This window comes from Budorcas taxicolor, chromosome 2 (genome assembly GCF_023091745.1).
Source record: "Budorcas taxicolor isolate Tak-1 chromosome 2, Takin1.1, whole genome shotgun sequence".
NCBI classification, from domain to species: domain Eukaryota; kingdom Metazoa; phylum Chordata; class Mammalia; order Artiodactyla; family Bovidae; genus Budorcas; species Budorcas taxicolor.
The window spans coordinates 133,501,622-133,525,694 of NC_068911.1; the positions used below are offsets into that span (position 1 = coordinate 133,501,622).

The 24,073-nt window shown below is 39.8% G+C and overlaps 1 protein-coding gene across 1 annotated transcript; it reads right to left on the minus strand.

Annotated features, from left to right (window-relative positions):
* Positions 1-1,522: 1,522 nt before the first annotated feature.
* On the minus strand, positions 1,523-20,974 carry KCTD18 (potassium channel tetramerization domain containing 18). Its single transcript, XM_052635864.1, has 6 exons — positions 20,815-20,974; positions 18,735-18,946; positions 16,275-16,468; positions 15,108-15,202; positions 7,091-7,193; positions 1,523-2,208 (listed from the first exon to the last, which is right to left on the minus strand). The coding sequence occupies exons 1-6, from the start codon at positions 20,972-20,974 to the stop codon at positions 1,704-1,706; spliced, it is 1,269 nt and encodes a 422-aa protein (XP_052491824.1). The 3' UTR covers positions 1,523-1,703.
* Between the last annotated feature and the right edge of the window lie 3,099 nt (positions 20,975-24,073).

The following is a 24,073-nucleotide window of genomic DNA, read 5'->3' on the forward strand; positions in this document are numbered from 1 at the left end:
ACCTCTTGTAAAGGCCAAATCTGCTCAATAGATGTCCCTTAAACTACTTGGTGCAAAGAAAGGCAGGCTGTCAACTAAATCAACCATGATTAACTTTCAACATGTTTCCTCTCCAGACAAATGTTTACTATGTATAAAATACACATCTATTACTATAAAATCTTCTTATATGAATCAGCAATTCAAAATGTCATAGATCAAGCAATACCAATAATATCCTAAATGAAAGTACTGAAAACTCACTATGGTCTTTAATTTTCAGAAGACCTGAATTTTAGTGTTTTTCAAGGTGACTGCATATTTTATATATTCCCCAGGGGACTATCATTCATGAATCTTTAAATATTCACTTTTTCTACCCAAATAAACCATTTATTTTTAAAAGTTGATGATACTCAGATAGCTATCCAAATTGGTTTAACTATTTCATACATTAACTATACAAGAAAGCAATTTTGTGAGCAGAAACAGATATAAATGAACAAACTTTCAAACTACTAAAGGGCTCCAGGACTTAAAAATAAGTACAGTTACAGAAAAATATCACTTTTTATGGAAAGGTTTTGCTTTATTTAATAGAAAGCAATGTTTTGAGTATATTTACTTTAGTCTTTTAAACCAATGCAAGTACAATGATAAGCACTGAGTAAAAAGTATCCTGTTTTATGAACTTATTTTTAACACACTGAAAACATACTGCTCACTAAAGATAGAAATATGTGATCCAACTACAAAATATAACATGTATGTGTAAACACATACAACTGAACTGTGAAAAAATAGAAGATTAATCAAAATACTGTTTTAAAATATTAAATTCAAATTATGTGGAAATTTTATGCATAAAAACCATATTGTATAATCAGAGTAACTTTTTAATAGTCATTTCTGGAAAAAAAAATACTAACTTTAGTTAAAAAGTTGAATTTTTTCTTTTTCAAAGTACTTTGAAAACTTCACGATCCAAATGAAAATAAAATACTTTCACCATTCAGTCCAAAAACATGTTATATAATTCTAAACCCAAGAAATCTTCCTGTGATGTATAAAATAAATCTGCTAAGGGAAAAGAGTAAGAAAAGTAAATCTAGGAAAGAAAACTGTTCCATTAAGTGAGAGTCAAAGTATGATCTCAAATTACTGTTTTTCCCCTTCCCATCATTTCACGTTACCTCTTGAATCTGAGAGTCACCTGCAGGGAGTTCACCTTGATCTACATTTTCTCTCAAATCTTCCCCATCTGGCACGTAGCACAGGGAAGCACTAAATCACCCTCTCTATTTTACCGGCAGGAAGAGCTAAGCTCAATTTCACTTTTATCTCTCCGCTGAAATGAGTAACATCAAATAAGTGCCTAAAATCTATAATTATTTCAGCAACAAAGTAGGCTTCCTAGGTTTGACTTTGCCCAGCTGTTTTGTTGCCTTAATACCAATTAAGCATTAAAAAAATAAAAAACCTACACATTAAAAAACCTGAAATTAAAACTGTCCCTAGACAAATAATTTAAACGTTGGGAAAATGAGAAGTAAACATAGGCCCAACCACTTACAGTCTCCCTCCTCCATTCCTGCTTCACACTAATCATCCTAAATAGAAACGTTTAAGTGTTCACCTAGACAGTACAGGGAAAGAGAGCTGCTTGTTTGTGTTAACGGGGTTGGAAGCTTGGAGAGGCAAACAGTCCCAAGTCCCCGTTTCCATCACTTGGTCTGGTCCTGCCCATTGTCAGTCCACGTGCCCAGCGGGCTAAGGGCGTCAGGGGATGGTTCTGGAGGACCCGAAGGCCTCGGTGTGGTGCAGGCAGGCAGGGAAGACCCAGTGGCGCACAGGGGAGTTCGTTTCAGTTTGATCACTCGGTGCGGAGTAGTCATCTTGTCCGAGAGCAGAACCTTAGCTGGAGGTAGGTGCGCAGCCCCGTTCTCAGCAGCCCCAGTCCCCTGTGCAGCCTGGGGATGCCCAGGCAGCCCGGTCCCCACCGGGGTTGGCGCTTTCGACTGGGCAGAGCGCTGCACTGCCCTTCCTCCTGCAGCCAGGTTTGCTGTTGCTCGGGGCCAGGGTTGAGGGGCAGTGGCTGGAGACACCCTGATGGAAGCAGAGTTCTTGACCTTAATTTGGGTGCTGGTGGAAGGACCCAAAAATCGGACTGGCTTAGGTCCAGTCTTAGAGTTCACACCTTCTTCTTCCTCTTCATTGACGATTAGTCGCCTGTAAATACAAAAGTGAGTCCTTGTCAGCATTTACGGGTTTAATAGCTAATGAAAATGTCTCCAAAGTTTAACTTCAAGGTGAACAAAAAGGTTTTTGTCAAGAATTTGAGTCAAGAGGTTTAGCCGTATAACCTACCTACCTCATCTCTCATTGCCCACCAAGGTCAATAAATAAATTAGCAAGGTTGCAGAAGATTGTTTCAATTTAAATACACTCTTTTAAACTCATGCATAATGATATTTTAACCAATGATAGGTTAAAATCTGAAGTGTTACACTAGAATTATACACTTGTTCTCACAAAGCCTGATGCAATCCAGAGGGTAACCAGGAGTGTCCCAAGTTGTTTTTCCCAGAAAAGCAGCTACAAGAGATTTATTAAGGGAAAAAATAGGTTTCACAAATAAAACTTGAGAAATGCTAAGTGTGTATTTTATTCTATTGAGGTTTTAAACTCTATGTTAACAAAGATTCTATAGTAAAGACACCTATTTAGCTTTGTTGACTCCATTTACCAATCATTCTGTAATGTAACCTTTGGCACCCAGTAAAATTACCATGCTACAGAACACATTCTGGGAATTGCTAGACTAGTAAAACCCACGGTACAGTTCAATGCTTTTCGAATTCGAGAAGTACTGGAGAAACCTTCAAAGATTCCTGAACTGAGTTACCATTCACTGTAAAAAGCCTGAAGTGGGAACACTGGTGGACAGGTGATTGTTTCATCTACTGTACAGAAATCAACACAGAAAATCAACTAAAACGAAAAAACTGAGGAAAATGTTTCAAATGAGAGAACAAGATAAAACCTCACCAAAAGACATTAATGAAACATAGATTAAGTAATTTGGCTGATAAGGAGTTCAATAATGGTCATAAAAATGGTCACCGAACTGGGAGAAGAATGAACAAACACAGTGAAAAACTTCAACAAAGATATGAAAAATATAAGGAAGTCACAGAGCTGAAGAATACTATAACTGAACTGTAAAATATACTACAGGGGTTCAACAGCAGGCCAGATGAAGCAGAAGAAAAAAATCACTCAACTCAAAGGCAGGGCAGTGGAATTCACCCAATCAGATTAGCAGAAAGAAAAAGAGTGAAAAAATTGAAGATAGCTGAAGGGACTTATGGGACAACATCAAATTAACATCCACATCACAGGGCTCCCAGAAGAAGACAGAGAAGGCAATGGCACCCCACTCCAGTACTCTTGCCTGGAAAATCCCATGGATGGAGGAGCCTAGTGGGCTTCCGTCCATGGGGTCGCTGAGAGTTGGACACGACTCAGTGACTTCACTTTCAGTTTTCCCTTTCATGCATTGGAGAAGGAAATGGCAACCCACTCCAGTGTTCTTGCCTGGAGAATCCCAGGGATAGCGGAGCCTGGTGGGCTGCCATCTATGGGGTCGCACAGAGTCAGACATGACTGAAGCAACTTAGCAGCAGCAGCAGAAGAAGAGAGAAAGGAGAAGAAATCTTGCTTGAATAAATAATAGCTGAAAATTACATAGCTGAAGAAGGAAAGAGACATCCAGATCCAGGAAGCCCAAGAGAATTCCAAATAAGGTAAAGCCAAAGAGACCTACACTAAGACACATTATAATTAAAACGTCAAAAGTTAAAGGAGAAAATCTTCAAAGCAGCAGGAGAAAAATAACTTGTTATATACAAAGGAACCCCCATAAGATTATCAAGAGATTTTTTCAGCAGAAATTTTGCAAGCCAAAAGGGAGCGGCATAATATAGTCACAGTAGTAAAAGAAAGAAAAATCCAACCAAGAATACTCTACCCAGCAAAGTTACTATTAAGAATTGAAGGACAAATAGTTTTCCAAACAAGCAAAAGCTAAAGGAGTTCATCACCACTAAACCAGCCTTTTGAGAAATCTGTATGCAGGTCAGGAAGCAACAGTTAGAACTGGACATGGAACAACAGACTGGTTCCAAATAGGAAAAGCAGTACGTCAAGGCTGTATATTGTCACCCTGCTTATTTAACTTATATACATCATGAGAAACACTGAGCTGGATGAAGCACAAGCTGGAATCAAGATTGCTGGGAGAAATATCAATAACCTCAGATATTCAGATGACACCACCCTTCTGGCAGACAGTGAAGAACTAAAGAGCTTCTTGATGAAAGTGAAAGAAGACAGTGAAAAAGTTGGCTTAAAGCTCAACATTCAGAAAAATAAGATCATGGCATCCGATCCCATCACTTCATGGCAAATAGATGGGAAAATAGTGGAAATAGCGGCTGACTTTGTTTTTTTGGGCTCCAAAATCACTGCAGATGGTGACTGCAGCCATGAAATTAAAAGACGCTTACTCCTTGGAAGGAAAGTTATGACCAACCTAGATAGTATATTGAAAAGCAGAGACTAACAAAGGTCTGTCTAGTCAAGGCTACGATTTTTCCAGTAGTCTTGAATGGATGTGAGAGTTGGACTGTGAAGAAAGCTGAGCGCTGAAGAATTGATGCTTTTGAACTGTGGTGTTGGAGAAGATTCCTGAGAGTCCCTTGGACTGCAAGGAGATCCAACCAGTCCATCCTGAAGGAGATCAGTCCTGGGTGTTCACTGGAAGGACTGATGCTGAAGCTGAAACTCCAATACTTTGGCCATCTGATGCAAAGAGCTGACATTTGAAAAGACCCTGATGCTGGGAAAGATTGAGGGCAGGAGGAGAAGGGGATGACAGAGGATGACATCACTGACTCATGGTGATGAGTTTGGGTGGACTCCAGGAGTTGGTGATGGACAGGGAGGCCTAGTGTGCTACAGTCCATGGGGTCTCAAAGAGTCAGACGCAACTGAGCAACTGAACGGAGCGACTGAACTGAACTGAAACCAGCCTTACATGAAAGGTTAAAGGAACTTCTTTAAGCTTAAAAGAAAGGGCACTAATTAGTAACAAGAACACATATGAAAGAATAAATCTTACTGGAAAGGTAAACATGTAGTAAAGGTAGTATATTAATCACTTTAAGCTGATATAAAGGTTAAAAGTCAAAAGTAATAAAAATAACTATGATTAAAATAATCAGTTAAGAAACAGTATAAAAATATGACATCAAAACATAAAACATGGCATGGGATAGTACAAATATTGATATGTACAAATAGTGGTACAATTTGTACCACTAAAGAAAGTTATCAAACCATAAAGGAAGAGAGCAAGATAACAGAGCAACAGAGAGGAACTACAAAAACAGCCAGAAAGCAATTAACAAAATGGAAATAAGTACGTGTGTGCTCAGTCTGACTGAGTTATGTCTGACTCTTTGTGACCCCATGGACCGTAGCCTGCCAGGCTCCTCTGTCCATGGAATTTTCCAGGCAAGAATACTGGAGCAGGTTGCTGATTCCTACTTCAGAGGAATTAAGTACATACAGACCTATCAATAATTACTTTAAATGAAAACAGACTGCATTCCCCAATCAAAAGAGATAGGGTGGCTGAATAGATCACACAATAGCACCCATCTATAAGCTGCCCACAAAGTACTCACTCTATATGTAAGGACACACACAGACGAAAAGTGAAGGGATCGGAAAAGATATTCCACAAAAACCAAAAGAAAACAGAAAGCTGGAGTTAGCTGTACTTAACATCAGATTCTTAGAAATGGAATCATAATAGCATACTGATTTGAAAACTGTGAATATATTTGACCTTTAAACTCTACTGAACACAACTGAAATTTTGTAGGTGAAAAATGGTTGTTTGGGACCTCACAAGTGCTGCTAAGTCATCATTATCACCATCTCGACCATGAATCAAAAATAATGCTTAATACAATCCCAGAGGAAAGACAACCAACATAGAGGAGAGCTTCCATAAAGCCCCTTCTGCTTGCTTCGCATTTTTCATGCATCTTCCACTGAAGACTCCAGTCCCGTCTTTCTCCACCTTAGCACTATTGCCATTTGGGGTTCAATAATTCTTTGTTGTGAGGGGCTGCCCTCTGCCTTCTAGGAAGCAAACCTCTAAATGCCAGCAGCATCCCCCACCCTACAGTGTCTCCAAACATTGCCAAATATATCCCCTGGATAACAAAACTGCCTCTGGTTGAGAACCACTGCTCTAGACCCAAATGATATCTGCTCGCTGTAAGTTCAGATGGCAAAAAGAAATAATGATAATAAAATGAGAACCCTTAATAAAAAAGATCTGTTTTAATAATATAGGATTAATACTAAACACTAAGTAAAATTCTCTGCATTCTGTGAAAGATTCAGAGAGTAAAAGAAAGCAGTTTGAAGTTTCATAGGAGGACAGAAACAAAGTCTAAAATAGATGATCAAGAAATCAGAACATCAGAAAGCCACGAATAATACCCAGACAATGAAAATGAAATAATTTTAAATGTATGTAAAGCACAGTGAAAGACACAGATGTGCAGTGAATTTAATGCTAATTATTTCATAGAACATAATAAAATACTACTAAATAAAAATGCTATTAGTATTTGTAGTTACAGAAAAGAATTCAGAGTAAATCACAGGAAGTTTCAAATATTAAGTCTAATACATTTTTTTTAACTATTGCCAATAAAGCCTGAGATTTCACTTTAGTGGGGAAAAATACCACAGCATTCCCACTGTGTCCAGTAGTATTTTTAAAATCAGACTCTCCCCCAAATAATAATAATAAACTATATAACTCAGTTTTAAAGAATTACTTCTACTTTTTACATAGTTCTGGTAACTTTGCATTTATCTAGATTTATATTTTGATGGTAAGTCAGAATATTTATTAAGGTGATTAGTAAGCTCAGTGAGGTTCAGAACCATTATTTATTCTCCCAATAAAGGCAGTAAAAATAAAGGTGATAGATTAATAATAATAAACCAACAGAGAATGAATAACCTCTTTCGAATTGGAGCCATGTGACTCAGGCTTCCAAGTAAAGGGCGCTCTTCCAGAGTCCAGCATTCTATCAGCTCGTGAGGTACCCGCCAGTAGCTAACACCTGGAAGATAAAAGACAATTTAGAGAACCGTTGTCCACTGCCAAAGATTTAGCAACATTGTTCTGTATAAAACTGGCCAGGAAAACCTTAAACTTCATGCCTCCTGTTTAACAAAAAATACACACAGGAAAAGGTCCCACGAAGAGCCAGGGCAGCAGGGACACAGCTCATGACCTGGGTCTACGAAGAGCTGCCAGCCCAGCTCTGCCACTGATAATCAGCAGGTCATTATATCAACCTGGGCAACTGAGTGTATGCTGGTTAAGGCCACAGGTTCTGGAGCCAAGACTGCCTGGGTCTGGATCCCATTTCTATCATTCGCTAATCATAACACCTTGGGAAAGTAAACAACTTTTCTATGCCCAAATTTCCTCATCTGTGAAATGATGATGAGAATTCAAACCTTAAATGAGAAAATAAAAGCAAAGTGCCTAGAACAAGGCCTGGCACAGACTTAGCACTCAAGAGATGTTCGGTACCTTTATCGTAAATCACAGTGTTGGTAGTAACGTGAAAAGACTGGACACTGGGTAGTAACGTGAAAAGACTCTAACACTTGCCCTCTCTACCTCACTAGGTTGCTGTGAGGTATTTATTAATTCAGATAAATTTTGCGAACCACTTTATAAAAGGCAACCACTATATGAACAGGAGGTGTCAATACTTTATAGGCACCTGTTCAAACAAGAATACTCTGAGGGGCAGAAACACCAGCCAGTGTGGGAAACACAGGTTCAATCCCTGGTCTGGGGAGATCCCACGTGCCACGGAGCAACTAAGCCCGTGATCCACAACTACTAAGCCAGCACCCTAGAGTCCTCACGCCACAACTGCTAAAGCCCACGTGCCTGGAGCGTGTGCTCCGCAACAAGGGAAGACACCACAATGAGAAGCCTGCTCACCGCAACTAGAGAGAGCCCACACGCGGCAATGAGCAGAGCACAGCCAAACATAAATAAATAAGTCTTCTTTAAAAAAAGAAAAAAGAATGAGTTAATATGGTAAGCGAAGATTCCAGTCAAGTTCACTTAATTTTTAAATCTGCGGTTTCTTTTTAAAATTTATTTTATTGACGTATACTTGATTTACAGTGCTGTGTTAATTTCTGCTGTACAACAGTGATTCGGTTATACATATATATGTATATATTATTTTTCATATTCTTTTCCATTATGTTTATCACAGGATTCAGGACAATAGGACCTTGTTGTTTATTCTATAGGTAACAGTTAGTTTGATACATTTCTGATTGAAAGCTGAAAATGTATTCTTATGAAACTTAAAAACATTATCTAAGTGAAAGAAGCCAGACACAAAAGGTCATATATTGTAGGATTCAATTTATATAAAAATCCAGAATATGCAAATCCATTGAGATAGAAAGCAGACTGGTAGTTGCTAGGGGCTGAGGGGAGAGGAGAATGTAGAGGAACTGCTTAATGGATACTGGGTTTCCATTTAGGGTGAAGGAAATGTTTTGGAACTAAACAGAGGTGCTGGTTACACACACTGTTAGTGTACCAAATGTCACTGAAATGTGTACTTTAATTCTTATGTGAATTTCACCTCAGTTTTTTTAAAAAGAACCATAAAAATTATACATAGACACATTAGAAAAAGTTTAAAGAATGATGCTGAATAAAAATGGCTTGGCATTAAAAACAAAAGTAATCTTTAAATCCCAAGAAAGAATTTGGCGTTTTCTTTTTAATCATTAAAGGTCCAGTAATAACCAACTTACCAAGGTGAGCCCATAAATTATTATATATATCATGTCCAATACTCAAAGTCTGTGGACCTCATTTTAAGGCAACTTTCTAGAACTGCTTGATCATACTCCCAAACCTACTTAAACACCACAAAAACATCCCTAAATCTCATCCAGTAAGTTTTCACCTCTAAGTCTGGTTTATTGAAATATAACTTACATAAAATAAAATTTACTGTTTTTAAGTACTCTGAGTTTTGACAAGTGTGTACAGTCATGTAACTATGGCCACAATCAAGATATACAACATTTCTATCACCCTCAAAAGTTGCTTTGTGTCCTTCTACAGTCAATGCCCTGCCCTCCATTCCTTAGTTTTGCCTTTGCCAGAGGGTCACATAAATGGAATCATACATGACATATGCAGCCTTTTGTGTCTGGCTTCTTTAGCGTGATGCTTTGAAGATTCATCCGTGTTGAGTTATGTATCAATAGTCATTTATTTTTATTTCTGAGTAGAACTCCATTATATGGATATATAGCAAACTATTTTTAAAACTTTATTTTTTTCTATATAATTCATGCTCATTGTATAAAACTTGGAAAATATGTAAAAGTACATATAAAAAATAAAAATCACTTCTAATTAAGGGATTAGGAGTCATGGCTCATGACATTTTGATGTATGTCATTCGAGTCTTTTTTCTATTCATGTGATATGCACATAATTGAAAACATTACATTTAATTTTGTTTCCTACTTTTGGCCATTTCTTAATCATAGGCACTCATCAATGTAAAAAGTTATTCAAGGTTAATTCAAATAGCTATATCCCATCTATATCCTGTGGATGTGCCAATATGTATTCAGCCCTGTATTATAGACATTAACATTGTTTTTACTTTTTCCCTATTGTGAATAATGCCTAGTTGAACATCTCTGTTCATAAACCTTTTTCTGCATTTGATTATGTCTATAAGGTAGATTTCTGGAAGTAGAATTACTGAGTCAAAAGATATGAGTAATATTGATGCTATTGATATGTACTGATAATTTCCAAAAAAGTAATATTAATTTTACTCCTGCCAAGAATGTGTGAAATCTTTACTAATCTGGTATATAAAAATAGTTCTCATTTAATGCATATTTCATTAATAATGAGTTTGAACCTCTGACACATTTATTTCCTTTTCTGGGAATTTTATGGTCATGAATCTTATATCTTTATTTTTAATAGGGTTGAACTGATTTTCTAGTCAATTTAAATAAACTATTTATTGTAAGGATAATCTTTGCTTAACGTAACACTTTCATGCAAGTTTTTTAATTAGTTTTAAAATTTTATTTATAATGTTTTATGCTTTAAAGTTAATACATTAAATATTGTATAAGCAAATTTATCTTTCTCTTTATGTTTCATTTTAAGCTTATAATTTCTTTTCCAATTAAGAAATCAGTTATTTGCTTATGTCTTACTACAGTTTATAAAAGTTTCATTTTTCATTCATAAATTTACCTGGTAGTATTTTGATAAATGCTGTGAGGTTAAAGTTATGTTCTTCTCCCAAGCATGTTTCTCAAATAACCTATCCTTCTTTACTGGTATTTAAAGCTTTCTTAAGGTTTCCCTGGTGACTCAGACAGTAAGAATCAGCCTGCAATGCAGGAGACCTGGGATCAATTTCTAGGTCAGAAAGATACCCTGGAGAAGGGAATGGCAATCCACTCCAGTATTCTTGTCTGGAGAATTCCATGGACAGAGGAGCCTGGAGGGCTGCAGTCCATGGGGTCGCAAAGAGTTGGACACAACTGAGCAGCTAACACTTGCATACTTTTTTCACTTTCATCTTCTTTTTTTCAATAGTTCTTTCTCTCATTTCTGTTTCCTGTATTATGGCTTTCAACAGGCCTCCCAGAACTTTTGTAAGATAACAATAATACTTTATAGCATGCTTTCTAAAAAGTTAAAGTCAGTCACACATACATGCTTTGTTAAGAGTCAGAGATCCCAGCTTCCTGAGTCAGTGGAGAAGGAATCCCAGCCAGGACCTCCCAAAGCTTCCTGGGCAGCCTGGCAGTCCAGGGGCACAAAAGGAGACTGAGAACACCAGGGGGGGTGTTCCTCAACATAAGCCCAAGTGTCTCAAAGTCAATTAAGTCTCAAGTAATAAGCTTAGAGAGAATAGCACTTTGTTCATTACACTTCATCCTATCTGTTTCAGGGGCATGATATTTAAAAAAAGGAGGAAAAGTGGGGGTTGGTGGGGGACTAAGGAAAAAAGGATTGGGACCAGCATCCTGCCTGAAAGAGGAACAGCTGATGAAGAGTTTTTAAAAGGCTCTTCCGTTCTCTATTCAATCTTATGTGACTTGCAATGTCGTCTCTACCAGCTTTCAAGATCATTTGAGGACTAAGATGTGTCTTATTTCTCTTTGGATAATTTTAGGACTTATAATAGTGCTTGCACCTAACAGATATCAATACATGTTCAGTTCAGTTCAGTTTAGTCGCTCAGTCATGTCGAACTCTTTGCGACCCCATGAATCACAGCATGCCAGGCCTCCCTGTCCATCACCAACTCCCAGAGTTCACCCAAACTCATGTGCATCGAGTCGGTGATGCCATCCAGCCATCTCATCCTCTGTCGTCCCCTTCTCCTCCTGCCCCCAATCCTTCCCAGCATCAGGGTCTTTTCCAATGAGCCAACTCTTGGCATGAGGTGGCCAAAGTATTGCAGTTTCAACTTCAGCATCAGTCCTTCCAATGAACACCCAGGACTGATCTCCTTTAGGATGGACTGGTTGGATCTCCTTGCAGTCCAAGGGACTCTCAAGAGTCTTCTCCAACACCACAGTTCAAAAGCATCAATTCTTCGGTGCTCAGCTTTCTTCACAGTCCAACTCTCACATCCATACATGACCACTGGGAAAACCATAGCCTTGACTAGACAGACCTTTGTTGGCAAAGGAATATCTCTGCTTTTCAATATACTATCTAGGTTGGTCATAACTTTCCTTCCAAGGAGTAAGCGTCTTTTAATTTCATGGCTGCAGTCACCGTCTGCAGTGAGTTTGGAGCCCAAGAAAATAAAGTCTGACACTGTTTCCACTGTTTCCCCATCTATTTCCATGAAGTCATGGGACCAGATGCCATGATCTTAGTTTTCTGAATGTTGAGCTTTAAATCAACTTTTTCGCTCTCCTCTTTCACTTTCATCAAGAGGCTTTTGAGTTCCTCTTCACTTTCTGCCATAAGGGTGGTATCATCTGCATATCTGAGGTTATTGAGATTTCTCCCGGCAATCTTGATTCCAGCTTGTGCTTCTTCCAGCCCGGCGTTTCTCATGATGTACTCTGCATAGAAGTTAAATAAGCAGGGTGACAATATACAGCATTGACGTACTCCTTTTCCTATTTGGAACCAGTCTGTTGTTCCATGTCCAGTTCTAACTGTTGCTTCCTGACCTGCATACAGATTTCTCAAGAGGCAGGTCAGGTGGTCTGGTATTCCCATCTCTTCTCAGCATTTTCCACAGTTTCTTGTGATCCACATAGTCAAAGGCTTTGACACAGTCAATAAAGCAGAAATAGATGTTTTTCTGGAACTCTCTTGCTTTTTCCATGATCCAGTGGATGTTGGCAATTTGATCTCTGGTTCCTCTGCCTTTTCTAAAACCAGCTTGAACATAAGGGAGTTCACGGTTCACGTACTGCTGGAGCCTGGCTTGGAGAATTTTGAGCATTACTTTACTAGCATGTGAGATGAGTGCAACTGTGTGGTAGTTTGAGCATTCTTTGGCATTGCCTTTCTTTGGGATTGGAATGAAAACTGACCTTTTCCAGTCCTGTGGCCACTGCTCAGTTTTCCAAACTTGCTGGCATATTGAGTGCAGCACTTTCACAGCATCATCTTTCAGGATTTGAAATAGCTCAACTGGAATTTCATCACCTCCACTAGCTTTGTTCGTAGTGATCTTTTCTAAGGCCCACTTGACTTCACATTCCAGGATGTCTGGCTCTAGGTGAGTGATCACACCATCATGATTATCCGGGTCCTGAAGCTCTTTTTTGTACAGTTCTTCTGTGTATTCTTGCCACCTCTTCTTAATATCTTCTGCTTCTGTTAGGTCCAGACCATTTCTGTCCTTTATCGAGCCCATCTTTGCATGAAATGTTCCCTTGGTATCTCTCATTATCTTGAAGAGATCTCTAGTCTTTCCCATTCTGTTGCTTTCCTCTATTTCTTTGCACTGACCGCTGAGGAAGGCTTTCTTATCTCTCCTTGCTATGCTTTAGAACTCTGCATTCAGATGGGTATATCTTTCCTTTTCTCCTTTGCTTTTCGCTTCTCTTCTTTTCACAGCTATTTGTAAGGGCTCCCCAGCAGCCATTTTGCTTTTTTGCATTTCTTTTCCATGGGGATGGTCTTGATCCCTATCTCTAGTACAATGTCATGAACCTCTGTCCATAGTTCATCAGGCACTCTGTCTATCAGATCTAGTGCCTTAAATCTATTTCTCACTTCCACTGTATAATCATAAGGGATTTGATTTAGGTCATACCTGAATGGTCTAGGGGTTTTCCCTTCTTTCTTCAAGTTAAGTCTGAATTTGGCAATAAGGAGTTCATGATCTGAGCCACAGTCAGCTCCTGGTCTTGTTTTTGCTGACTGTACAGAGCTTCTCCATCTTTGGCTGCAAAGAATGTAATCAATCTGATTTCAGTGTTGACCATCTGGTGATGTCCATGTGTAGAGTCTTCTCTTGTGTTGTTGGAAGAGGGTGTTTGCTATGACCAGTGTGTTCTCTTGGCAAAACTCTATTAGCCTTTGCCCTGCTTCATTCCGTACTCCAAGGCCAAATTTGCCTGTTACTCCAGGTGTTTCTTGACCTCCTACTTTTGCGTTCCAGTCCCCTATAATGAAAAGGACATCTTTTTTGGGTGTCAGTTCTAAAAGGTCTTGTAGGTCTTCATAGAACCGTTCAACTTAAGCTTCTTCAGTGGTACTGGTTGGGGCATAGGCTTGGATTACCATGATATTGAATGGTTTGCTTTGGAAACAAACAGAGATTATTCTGTCATTTTTGAGACTGCATCCAAGTACTGCATTTCAGACTCTTTTGTTGACCATTATGGCTACTCCATTTCTTCTAAGGGATTCCTGCCTGCAGCAGTAGATATAATGGTCATCTGAGTTAAATTCACCCATTCCAGTCCATTTTAGTTCGCTGATTCCTAGAATGTCGACGTTCACTCTTGCCGTCTCCTGTTTGACCACTTCCAATTTGCCCTGATTCATGGACCTGACATTCCAGGTTCCTATGCAATATTGCTCTTTACAGCATCGGACCTTGCTTCTATCACCAGTCACGTCCACAACTGGGTATTGTTTTTGCTTGGCTCCATCCCTTCATTCTTTCTGGAGTTATTTCTCCACTGATCTCCAGTAGCATATTGGGCACCTACCAACCCAGGGAGTTCCTCTTTCAGTATCCTATCATTTTGCCTTTTCATACTGTTCACGGGGTTCTCAAGGCAAGAATACTGAAGTGTTAATACATGTTAAGTAAGAAAAAAAGTATTTACGCATAGAACAGTTAACTCTCTGCCATCTATAACAAGTGGTATGCCTCTCTGAGACTTCTTTTCCTCATCAATAAATGGTAAACAGCACAAAGTTTTAGGACTAACAGATACTAAGTGTAAACTACGTATCACACTGCATATCAAGTAGGAGTATTATTATCAACCCACATTAGCAGCTTGGTAAAAATGGTCAAATTTCAAAGTGTGCATTTAAAGAATATTTTATTTTCTAAGGGCTCTTTAGCTATCTTCCCAGCATTATTTTCATTTTCTCTCTCTCTCTCTCTCTCTCTCCTTTTGATTATGTAGATGTATACTTCCTAGGACAATGCTAGGTACCCAAAAGGTGTTACAGGAACTCTTTTTAAATTGAATTAAATAAGCATAACTAACAAAAGAATATTTTAGGTTACTGAACTGTAAATTATTAATAATATCCAGCAATGCATGAGTTTTAAAATTTTTTAAGTAAACTGCCTCAATGTTACTATGAGGTGACAAATACCTGGACCCACACCAAAAATTACATTCTCTAAAACAGCAATGCAGTATGTGACCTTGCTTTGTCTTATTAAGGAAAAGTCTACCTTCTGCCTTGAAATAGAAAAATTGTACTGTACCTTTTCCTTCCCAGGCATCAAAGGCATCCATCATTTTCTTCAATTCTGCTACTGAATAATAGCTCCAAATGTACTGAACATTATTTCCCGCCTCCCTAGAAATATTGCAAAAGGTAATGAAAATATACTACCTAAGTATGAATGTATGTACATGTACACAGCAAATAAGATACTTAATAAGTGCTTGTTAATTAAGGAAAAAAATATGTCGGTACTGAGTTGTTCTTCTGTGATCCTTAAGCATATATATACACGACATGCTATATTATTATAATATACTAAACTTACATACTAATCTACATTTTATCTTTTTACTGTGGCAAAGTATTTGTTAACTCCACAATATAAACTGTGTAGACAAACTAATAAATCTTTAAATAAGTTTTCTAAAAAATCACCTAACCCCAGCAAAGTTAGAAAAGGTGGAACTTTGACTAAAACTTTTCTAACACTATGCCATGTACTTATACACAAACATCTCTGTCCGTAAAGAATTCAGAAAATGATGATATATTAATTGTCTAAAAAGCAAGCTCATGTGGTCATGCATTAGTCACTAATATGTGACCCAGTCCAATCTCCCAGAGAATTAAAAAAAAATTGCTAGGTGAATTGACCAGCATAAATAAGATTGCAAGGAAAACATTAACAGAATAACCCTTAAGAATTTAACATGCTCAAGGTATAGAATTTTCAAGTTGGGATGAGACTGGATGAAAAGCCTTTCAGTTCAGTTCAGTCACTCAGTCATGTATGACTCTTGGCATTTCTTAAACCAGGACACCAAGACACAGGCCAGTCCTGGGTCACTCAGCAGGCCTGCTGACTTCTAGGTCAGGCTTCTGCTCATGAACTGTAGTCCAGGCATATGGCTTTTCTCTTCTTTCTTTTCTCTCTGTATAAGGCCTTTCAGGGGATTCTGGTGACTATTCCTAGCTGAGAACCTCTGTAAGACCAGGTGGATAGCCTATTACTTCTACAGATAACAAATGGCCAGAATTGCAATCTCTTCATGAAGCAGGCTTATCTCAACAGCTATGAAACTCACTCTATCTGTTGAGAAGTATTGATGATCTTTCCTAGTCAACCACACATTAAACTCAATAACACCTCTTAGAAGAGACCAAGATTTATTTTGTTCCTTTTCATATTTAAATATGGACATACCTTTTAAAAATGCTTTTACTGTGAATTCTTCCTCCCAGCTGCTTATCAATAGCATCTGTTCCATCAGTTTTTGTGGAATATACACCAATAATTCTACTCTCACAGCTTGCACCAGATGTGTTAAGATAGTGGAGAACCCAAACTGTTGGTTTATTGCATACTAAACCATACGAATCACAGAAGTCTGTTAAAGCCTGAAGCAAAAAATATATATACCTATAAAGTTTGAATTTAACTCTGGAGCAAAGTAAAAATGAATTTGTTCTATTACTTTCCTGTAAAGCTATCATTTCACTTGGTTGTGAGGGAAATAAAAAGACTAAACATATAATCTACTTTTTATGCCTTTAAAAAACAAAACATTTGTTGAATTTGGGGTGTTGTAGACGGGGCTTGGGCATTTCACTATCCCAAAATCCAACACTTTTTCATCTAGAGAATCCTTTTCTACTAGGAAATTATGCCTCATTTCCTCCTCCTCTAGACTCACTATCACCATCATTTTAAAATCTTCATATGATCACTAAAAGTTAGAATTCTTTCTTTTCCCCCAAATTTTCCATTTGTCTCAATTTTCCTTTTACCTTCTATTCACTAACCCCATGGTGGATGCTTATTCTGAACTCAAAATCCAACCATGGATGAACCAGATTAACTTGTCTTTCACACTGAAGGATATGAATATATGAAACTAAATGCCTACTATCTGAACTCATTTGGCATTTATCCACCTATTCAGTCAGTCACTTGAATACTAAGTGATACGTGAATACTATGTGTGTAAGGTCCTGGAGACAGGGTCCCAGCCCTCCTCAATTTATAGCTGATGGAGCAGACAGACATTAAATAAGTTGTCAGCACACAGTGAAATAAGTGCTACCTCAGCCTACGAGGTGCTGAGGGGCACAGAGCATGAGGACTTCACCCGGTGGGGTGGCTCAGGCCTTCCCTGGGAGAAATGGCATTACTGCTGTGGCCAATAATGTTTCGTTGGTTTTGTATCCCAAGTGCCTAGAAAAGGGTCTGACACAAAGGAGATGCTTACTATTTACTGACTCAGAGAAGGAAAAGAGGACCCTAACGTGTGTTGCATTTAATATTGCTATCTAATTCCTGAATTGGCTTTTATCTTCACTTGCACATCAGTGAAAATCATGAACTACATTATAAACTGTTCAACGGCAAAAACTGAATGTCCCACACAGTCCCCAGAACAGTGTCTTATGTGAAATAAATATGAGTTGGCTGACAGAATGACCGTATGCATGCTCTGTCCTTTGTGCATACAAATCAGAAATGAAAGACTATAAAGGTCAATGTTAATCCACCCCAACTAACCCTAATTAGGTTTTTTTTTTTAGCCCCACTCTGCAGATGCAACAAACAGTACCAAAAGACTGTTTAACAACTCAGTTTATAAATAACTCCAGTACCAGAATCTATACAACCATGCAAATTCCCAAAGGGAATCTGGAACCAAATCAACTTTCTCTTCATGCTGCATTCCTAATAACTATACCACCAACTTGCTCTCCTAAACACTGACGTCTAAGTCAAAAGAATTCAGACCAATTCAGATCAGTTTTCACTATGCACAATTATTTAGGAAAAATATTTTTCTTAGATGCCGCAAAGTGCTAAGTAATAACAAATATGATACTTATTAGTGAGAAAAAAAGATGAAGCTGTTCATATCATGTAAACACCTTTAAAATGTGATTTAAAATAGAAGCAGTTTAAAAAAAAAAGATTTACTGATCTCAAGGTGAACTAATCAAACATATTTCAACTTAATAATCAACTGCTACACTCAATCAGGTGAAAGATTTTATACAATCTTTTATTTCTCATCACCATCCTTTTAAAATTATGCTTCCCTGGTTGCTCAGATGGTAAAGAATCTGCCTGCAATGCTGGAGACAAGAGTTCAATCCTGGGGTCAGGAAGATCCCCTGGAGGAGGAAATGGCAATCCATTCCAGGATTCTTGCCTGGAGAATTCTATGGAAAGAGGAGCTTGGTGGGCTACAGTCCATGAGGTCACAAAGTTGGACATGACTAAGCAACTAACACATTTATCCTTTCAAAATATCATTTTGGGAAAGAAATTATTACCACTATATCTTTACATACTACAGTGCTGCTCTTAATTTGAGGAGAACTTCAAGAATATAAGAGTTCTTATACTCTTATCAAAAAGTGGTAAATTTTCAACAAGGAATAAAAACTCCAGAAACCTTTAAGTGGCTTTGTAATATACTTTCTTAGAATAGAATTTTGGCCTAAAAATGAATATTGGTAATTAAGAAACACAACTTCAAAAATTGTAAGATGTAAAACTGTCTTATTTTGGCTTATGTTACAACACAGGCTATGCAAAATAACATACACTGCTTTGTGAATAATAAATGAATATTATATATTCATATATGTATTTTAAAGCTTAAGAAAATGCCAAGACCTTTTTAAGTTCTATATTTGACCTTAAAGAATATGTCTCCATTTCATTGGCCAAGTGGTCAGACAGGCTGTATGGATACGGGATGCCAAAGTAATCAGCTTCTTCCTGCAGAGCAACCCGAGTTTGCTCCTCTGTGGGAATGTGAACTTCTCCATGAAGATAATCCAAAAGGTATTTAAATAGATGTCCATCACGGTCAATAACACAAGCTCCTAGAAAACATTCAGTTCAAAAATTATTGCATAGATACAAATAACCATGATAAAGTTTCAACATGTCAAACTAAAATTAGACTGCAGACCTCTACCAGTAGAAATGTTTCTTTCTCATAAGAAAGTTAATATCATGTGTTCAAGTAGATTTAGTCAAATTTAAGGGTCCTCTGTATTCGCACCTACTATATAGGAAAATGTATTCTGCGCTCCATCAGGAATTTGGGATACAATGACCACATTCCCACTGCTGGCCACCACAAAGACCATGGAAGCCTCAAACTGCTGGTAGAATTTTAAGTTCTAGAATTCTAAGTTCTCCTGGCTGGGCCAGGAGAGGTGTATGGAGTTCTCCCCTAATGAGGGTATGTGAGTGCTCATTACTACGTCTGGCATTCGTATGTCAGTGATCGTACAAATCAACTTGTAGTGTCACTGACATATAAACCCATGGTTCCAAGACCTGGACACATCATATGTTTGGACTTACTAGGCTTGTCCTTTTGTACTAAACTTTAAAAGAGAAATGCTATGCGGGTACTACTTTATGAAAAAGGGCTTTTCTTAAGACAATTCAGCAGAATTTTTTTTTTTTAAATACTTCTGTATGGACAGAGGAGCCTGACAGGCTACAGTCCATGAGGTCATAGTCGGATACAACTTAGTGACTAAACCACCACCATGAGGTTATTCAATAATTCCTTTTCTCCCTTGATTAGTTTGGAATAAAAGAATTAAGAAGCTATAAACTTTGCGGCAGAGGAAACACTCACTTCCCACTGACCACTTTTTCACCACAGCCTTTCTGTCCAGATGTACATCAAGTCCTGGGCACCACACATCAGTGAGTTTTCCATTCTTTCAACTGCCATTCATCTGGCAAACAAGACCCAGGGATACTAACAGCCCTTCAGGCTCAGAACTCCTCAGTCTGACGCAGAAGCAAGGGTGAGTGCTCTGAGCCCCAGAATCCCTAGGATATACAAAAAGCCCTACTTGCATTGCTGAAGTTTTTTTACAGCCAGCAGTAGGTTCAGTGTACCCCAAAACACTTGAAGCAAAGAGCAGCACTAGGACCCTAATCCTTGCGTTTTACCGTTTCTTCTGAAACACCAATTTGCAGTCCTCTCCCATGGGTAACTGATAGTATCACTGCACTGACATTTTCTATGACATACATGTCAGCCCACACAAGGCTCTGCAGCTGGACTAGGAGTGAATTAACACTAATTCTACACTGGCAGTGCCTGCCCTTAGCTATGAAGCCAGCTGCTTTCTCCAAGAAACACAATTTTTAACTTGAAGAGCACATACAGAAGCACATAATATATTTTAATCAAGCTCAATACAAAGACCCACTGAGTTGCATAAATGTAACACCTTTCCAAATATAATTAATCCCCCAAATCAGATCCATGGTTGGACTGTATATGGGCTTCCCTGATGGCTCAGATGGTAAAGAATCTGCCTGCAATGCAGGAGACCCTGAGTTCAATCCCTGGATTTAGAAGATCCCCTGAAGAGGGGAATGGATACCCACTCCAATACTCTTGCCTAGGAAATCTCATGGACAGGGGAGCCTGGCGGGCTACAGTCCATCGGGTTGCAAAGAGTTGGACAGTTTCACTTTTTGACCTTTATATACATTCACTTTTTTGTCAACTTTTAGCAACAGCATCACATATTCTAGAAACTGGTATTTAATTTCTCCAGGTACTTAATGAAACTCCATACAGTCCTAATGATCTTAGTAATCAGCATACTGAGCTAACACATCCTGTCATAATTAGAAAAATTAAAGGGAATTTAAACTAGACTTCTATTTTAATGAATATTCATGATCATGCTTATAGACTTGAGGTATTTACCCGATTCATCTGTTTTTAAGGGGAAACGACCACTGAACATGGATGCCAGCATTGAATCCTTAAAGCGGCACAAGGACTCCCGCCTGGCTGTATAAATACAGCCACCCACGTTCAGTCGAAGAATATCTAACATCTCTTCTTCTGCCTTGTGACCTTCCATTGCTCTCTCCAACACCCAAAGTTTTGCCTTGAAATACTTTCAGAAACTGCAAAACAATGTGGTCTCAGTCCCCCTCTGTAAAAACAAAGGACAATCACCATTGACATTTCCAATAATACATGAAATAGAATAAAAAGTATACAGTCAAACGTGATTTTAAACAAATTCCTCAGCACTGGCCATACTGAATTGAAGGATTTTATATAACTGAAAAGAAGTCTCAGATATTCTGAGAAGCTGGAAAACTGTCCCCAAGTATGTAAATGATACTAAACTATTATAACCAAATCGAGGTGTTGAGATGACTGCTTAAAGAATTAAACGAGATACCTAATGCATTGTCTGTTACATTTAGAGCATAGGTGAGGTGTGCTTATGATCTCCTGTACTCACCCATCTTTTTAAACTATAAGTCGTCTTAGGGAGCAATGTAGACTTGCAGAGGTTATGAGCATAACCATGGAATCAGGCTACTAGATGCTACTACTTACTATCCTGGGACCTTAGGCAAACATCAGTCCTCCTTTGCCTGTTTCCCCATGTCTAAACTGGAGGTAAGGATGATGCTTCCCTTAAAGGACTATCACAGGAATGACTGACAAAAAATTCTAAAAGTATGTAGAACAGTCTCTGGCTCCAAGTAAGTACTCAATAAATGATAAATAGCATCTATAATGATATAAAAATTTACCAGAAGGTATATACTGAAAGACGTTATATTGGCTCCAGAGATTTAAGGAAACCTAAGAGCAGACATTACTAACAATGGTAATGATAATGCTTAAATTAAGCAAATATAATTTGTCAACTAAGGTTAGAATTCCACGCATACCAACACACAAACTGGTCTAGAGGAACAAAATGATATCTGTAAATCATCTGGCTTCTTCCCTCCAAAATAGCTGAAGCTTTGGGGACATTTTATAGATTTTATTTCCTAATCCATTCTGGAGATAGGTGAACCACAGGTGACCGCAGTGTTTTACGTAATCTAAAACAATACCATGATGAAAAAGGCACTCCCAATGTATCTGGACCTTTCATAGCAAGTGTAAAATGGCTGCCAAGAGGCTCAACTACACCCACAGCATCCATGGCCATTCACCCATGCCATCACCTATGATCTTTTCCTAGATGCTCCAATTTAGCCAACTTCCAATGAAATAAGAGAAGGAGACCATTAGAGTCTGAGGAATACCATGTGTGTAAAACATAATCAGTAGACAGAAACTATTATGGGCCAACAGTCCAGCCTTCAAAATCCATTTTTCAATGTGACTTCCTACACTGCCTGTAAGTCCAAGCAGCAGCCCAGCAACAAACCATGTGAAAGAACCACTTCTGAGGCCTGGGGTGGAACTGGTTCACGCTGTCCCTGTTAGCAGCTCCCTGGAATCCTCTCTATTCTTCAAATCTGCAGGCAAACCTCATTGGTTACATGAACTTCCCAAGCAACCGCAGTCAGAATCTTTGTTGTCCAGATATACTCTGTACCCCTCTCCACATACTATTCCACTTGACTAAATCTCTAGCTTGGGGGACTATAAATTGCATCACCTCTATTGTTGTTCTTCAGTTGCTAAGTTGTGTCCTACTCTGAGACCTCACTGACTGCAGGCAGCATGCCAGGTTTCCCTATCTTTCACTAATTCCCGGAGTTTGTTCAAGCTCATGTCCATGGAGTAGGTGATGACATCCAACCCTTAGCGTCACCCTTAACAATTTCCATTTACTGAGTGCTTTGTGCCAGCCACTGTAGCAGTCATTGGGCTGATTTTACCTAATTCACAGAAAAGTCCTACTGGGTAGGCGTTCCTGTCCCTACTGACAGGTAAGGACATTGCTGCTGCTGCTAAGTCACTTGTCGTGTCCGACTCTGTGCGACCACATAGACAGCAGCCCACAAGGCTCCCCCGTCCCTGGGATTCGCCAGGCAAGAACACTGGAGTGGGTCGCCATTTCCTTCTCCAGTGCATGAAAGTGAAGTCGCTCAGTCCTGTCGGTCTCTCCGCGACCCCGTGCACTGTAGCGTACCAGGCTCCTCCGCCCAGGGGAGTTTCCAGGCAAGAGTACTGGAGTGGGTTGCCATTGCCTTCTCCAGGTGAGGACACTGGAGAAAGATATAAGAATGCGCACCCTGCTATAAATGGTGAAGCCTGCCCCAATCCAGGACAGCTGGACCAACTCCAAGTTCTTCCAGCCGCACGCCACACGGCCTCCTTCAAGCACTCTCACTAAGGCTCCTGACCCGGGCATGTCACTCACTAAACATCTGTCCATCTGAAGACTCCTGCTGATGGCAACAGTAACACAGCAGCACCCTGAGCGCAAGGATTCAAGAGAACCCCTAAGACAGAGGACTACCACTTCCAGGCCAGTCATAGGGCCCCATCCTCAAATGGACCCACTTGGGCTCCCTGCTGGGTCGGAGGGAGTCGGAAGTGCCCAGTCCTCTAAGAAAGCATTCCCAGAGTGCAGTCCTGTGACCACCTGCATCAAAACCATCAGGGAGGCTTGCTGAAAATGCAGATTCCCCGACCACGATAGAGACTCCGGTTCAGAAAGTATGAGGTGGGTCAGGAGTTCGCCAGCGGACCCTACTTTGAGAAACGGTGCTCAAGGGCCTCGAGCTCCTCCCATGACGCCAGACGAAAGGGGAGGGGCTGGGACACCACAAAGCCCCGCCGGGGTCTCCCCGCACTCCGGGGATCCCGGATCTGCCGGAAGCCGAGTCTGCAGCCCGGGGAGACCGTGTTATCAGCGCGGCCCGGGCCCTTCATCAGGGCGCCGCGCCGCCTCCCGGGCCTGAGGCCCACCCAAAGCCCCGCTCCTCCGGATGGGAGAGGCAGGGTAGGCGGCATCCCCGACTGACCTGCGGCCCGCCTGGCCGTGGGCGCCGCCGCCGCCGGACGCCGCCTGGCCCGACGCGGAAGTGAGCGCCTCCTCTGCTGCTCGGCAACTCCTGTAGAAGCGCGAGCCCAGCGGCGCCCCCGTGCGTCCCGGCAGAGCCTGGGAAAGGAGGCCCCGCCCGGGATACGCCTCGGACGCGCCCCCCCAGCGCCCCGCCCCTCAGCCGCCGCAGAGGAGGCTGCGGAGGGG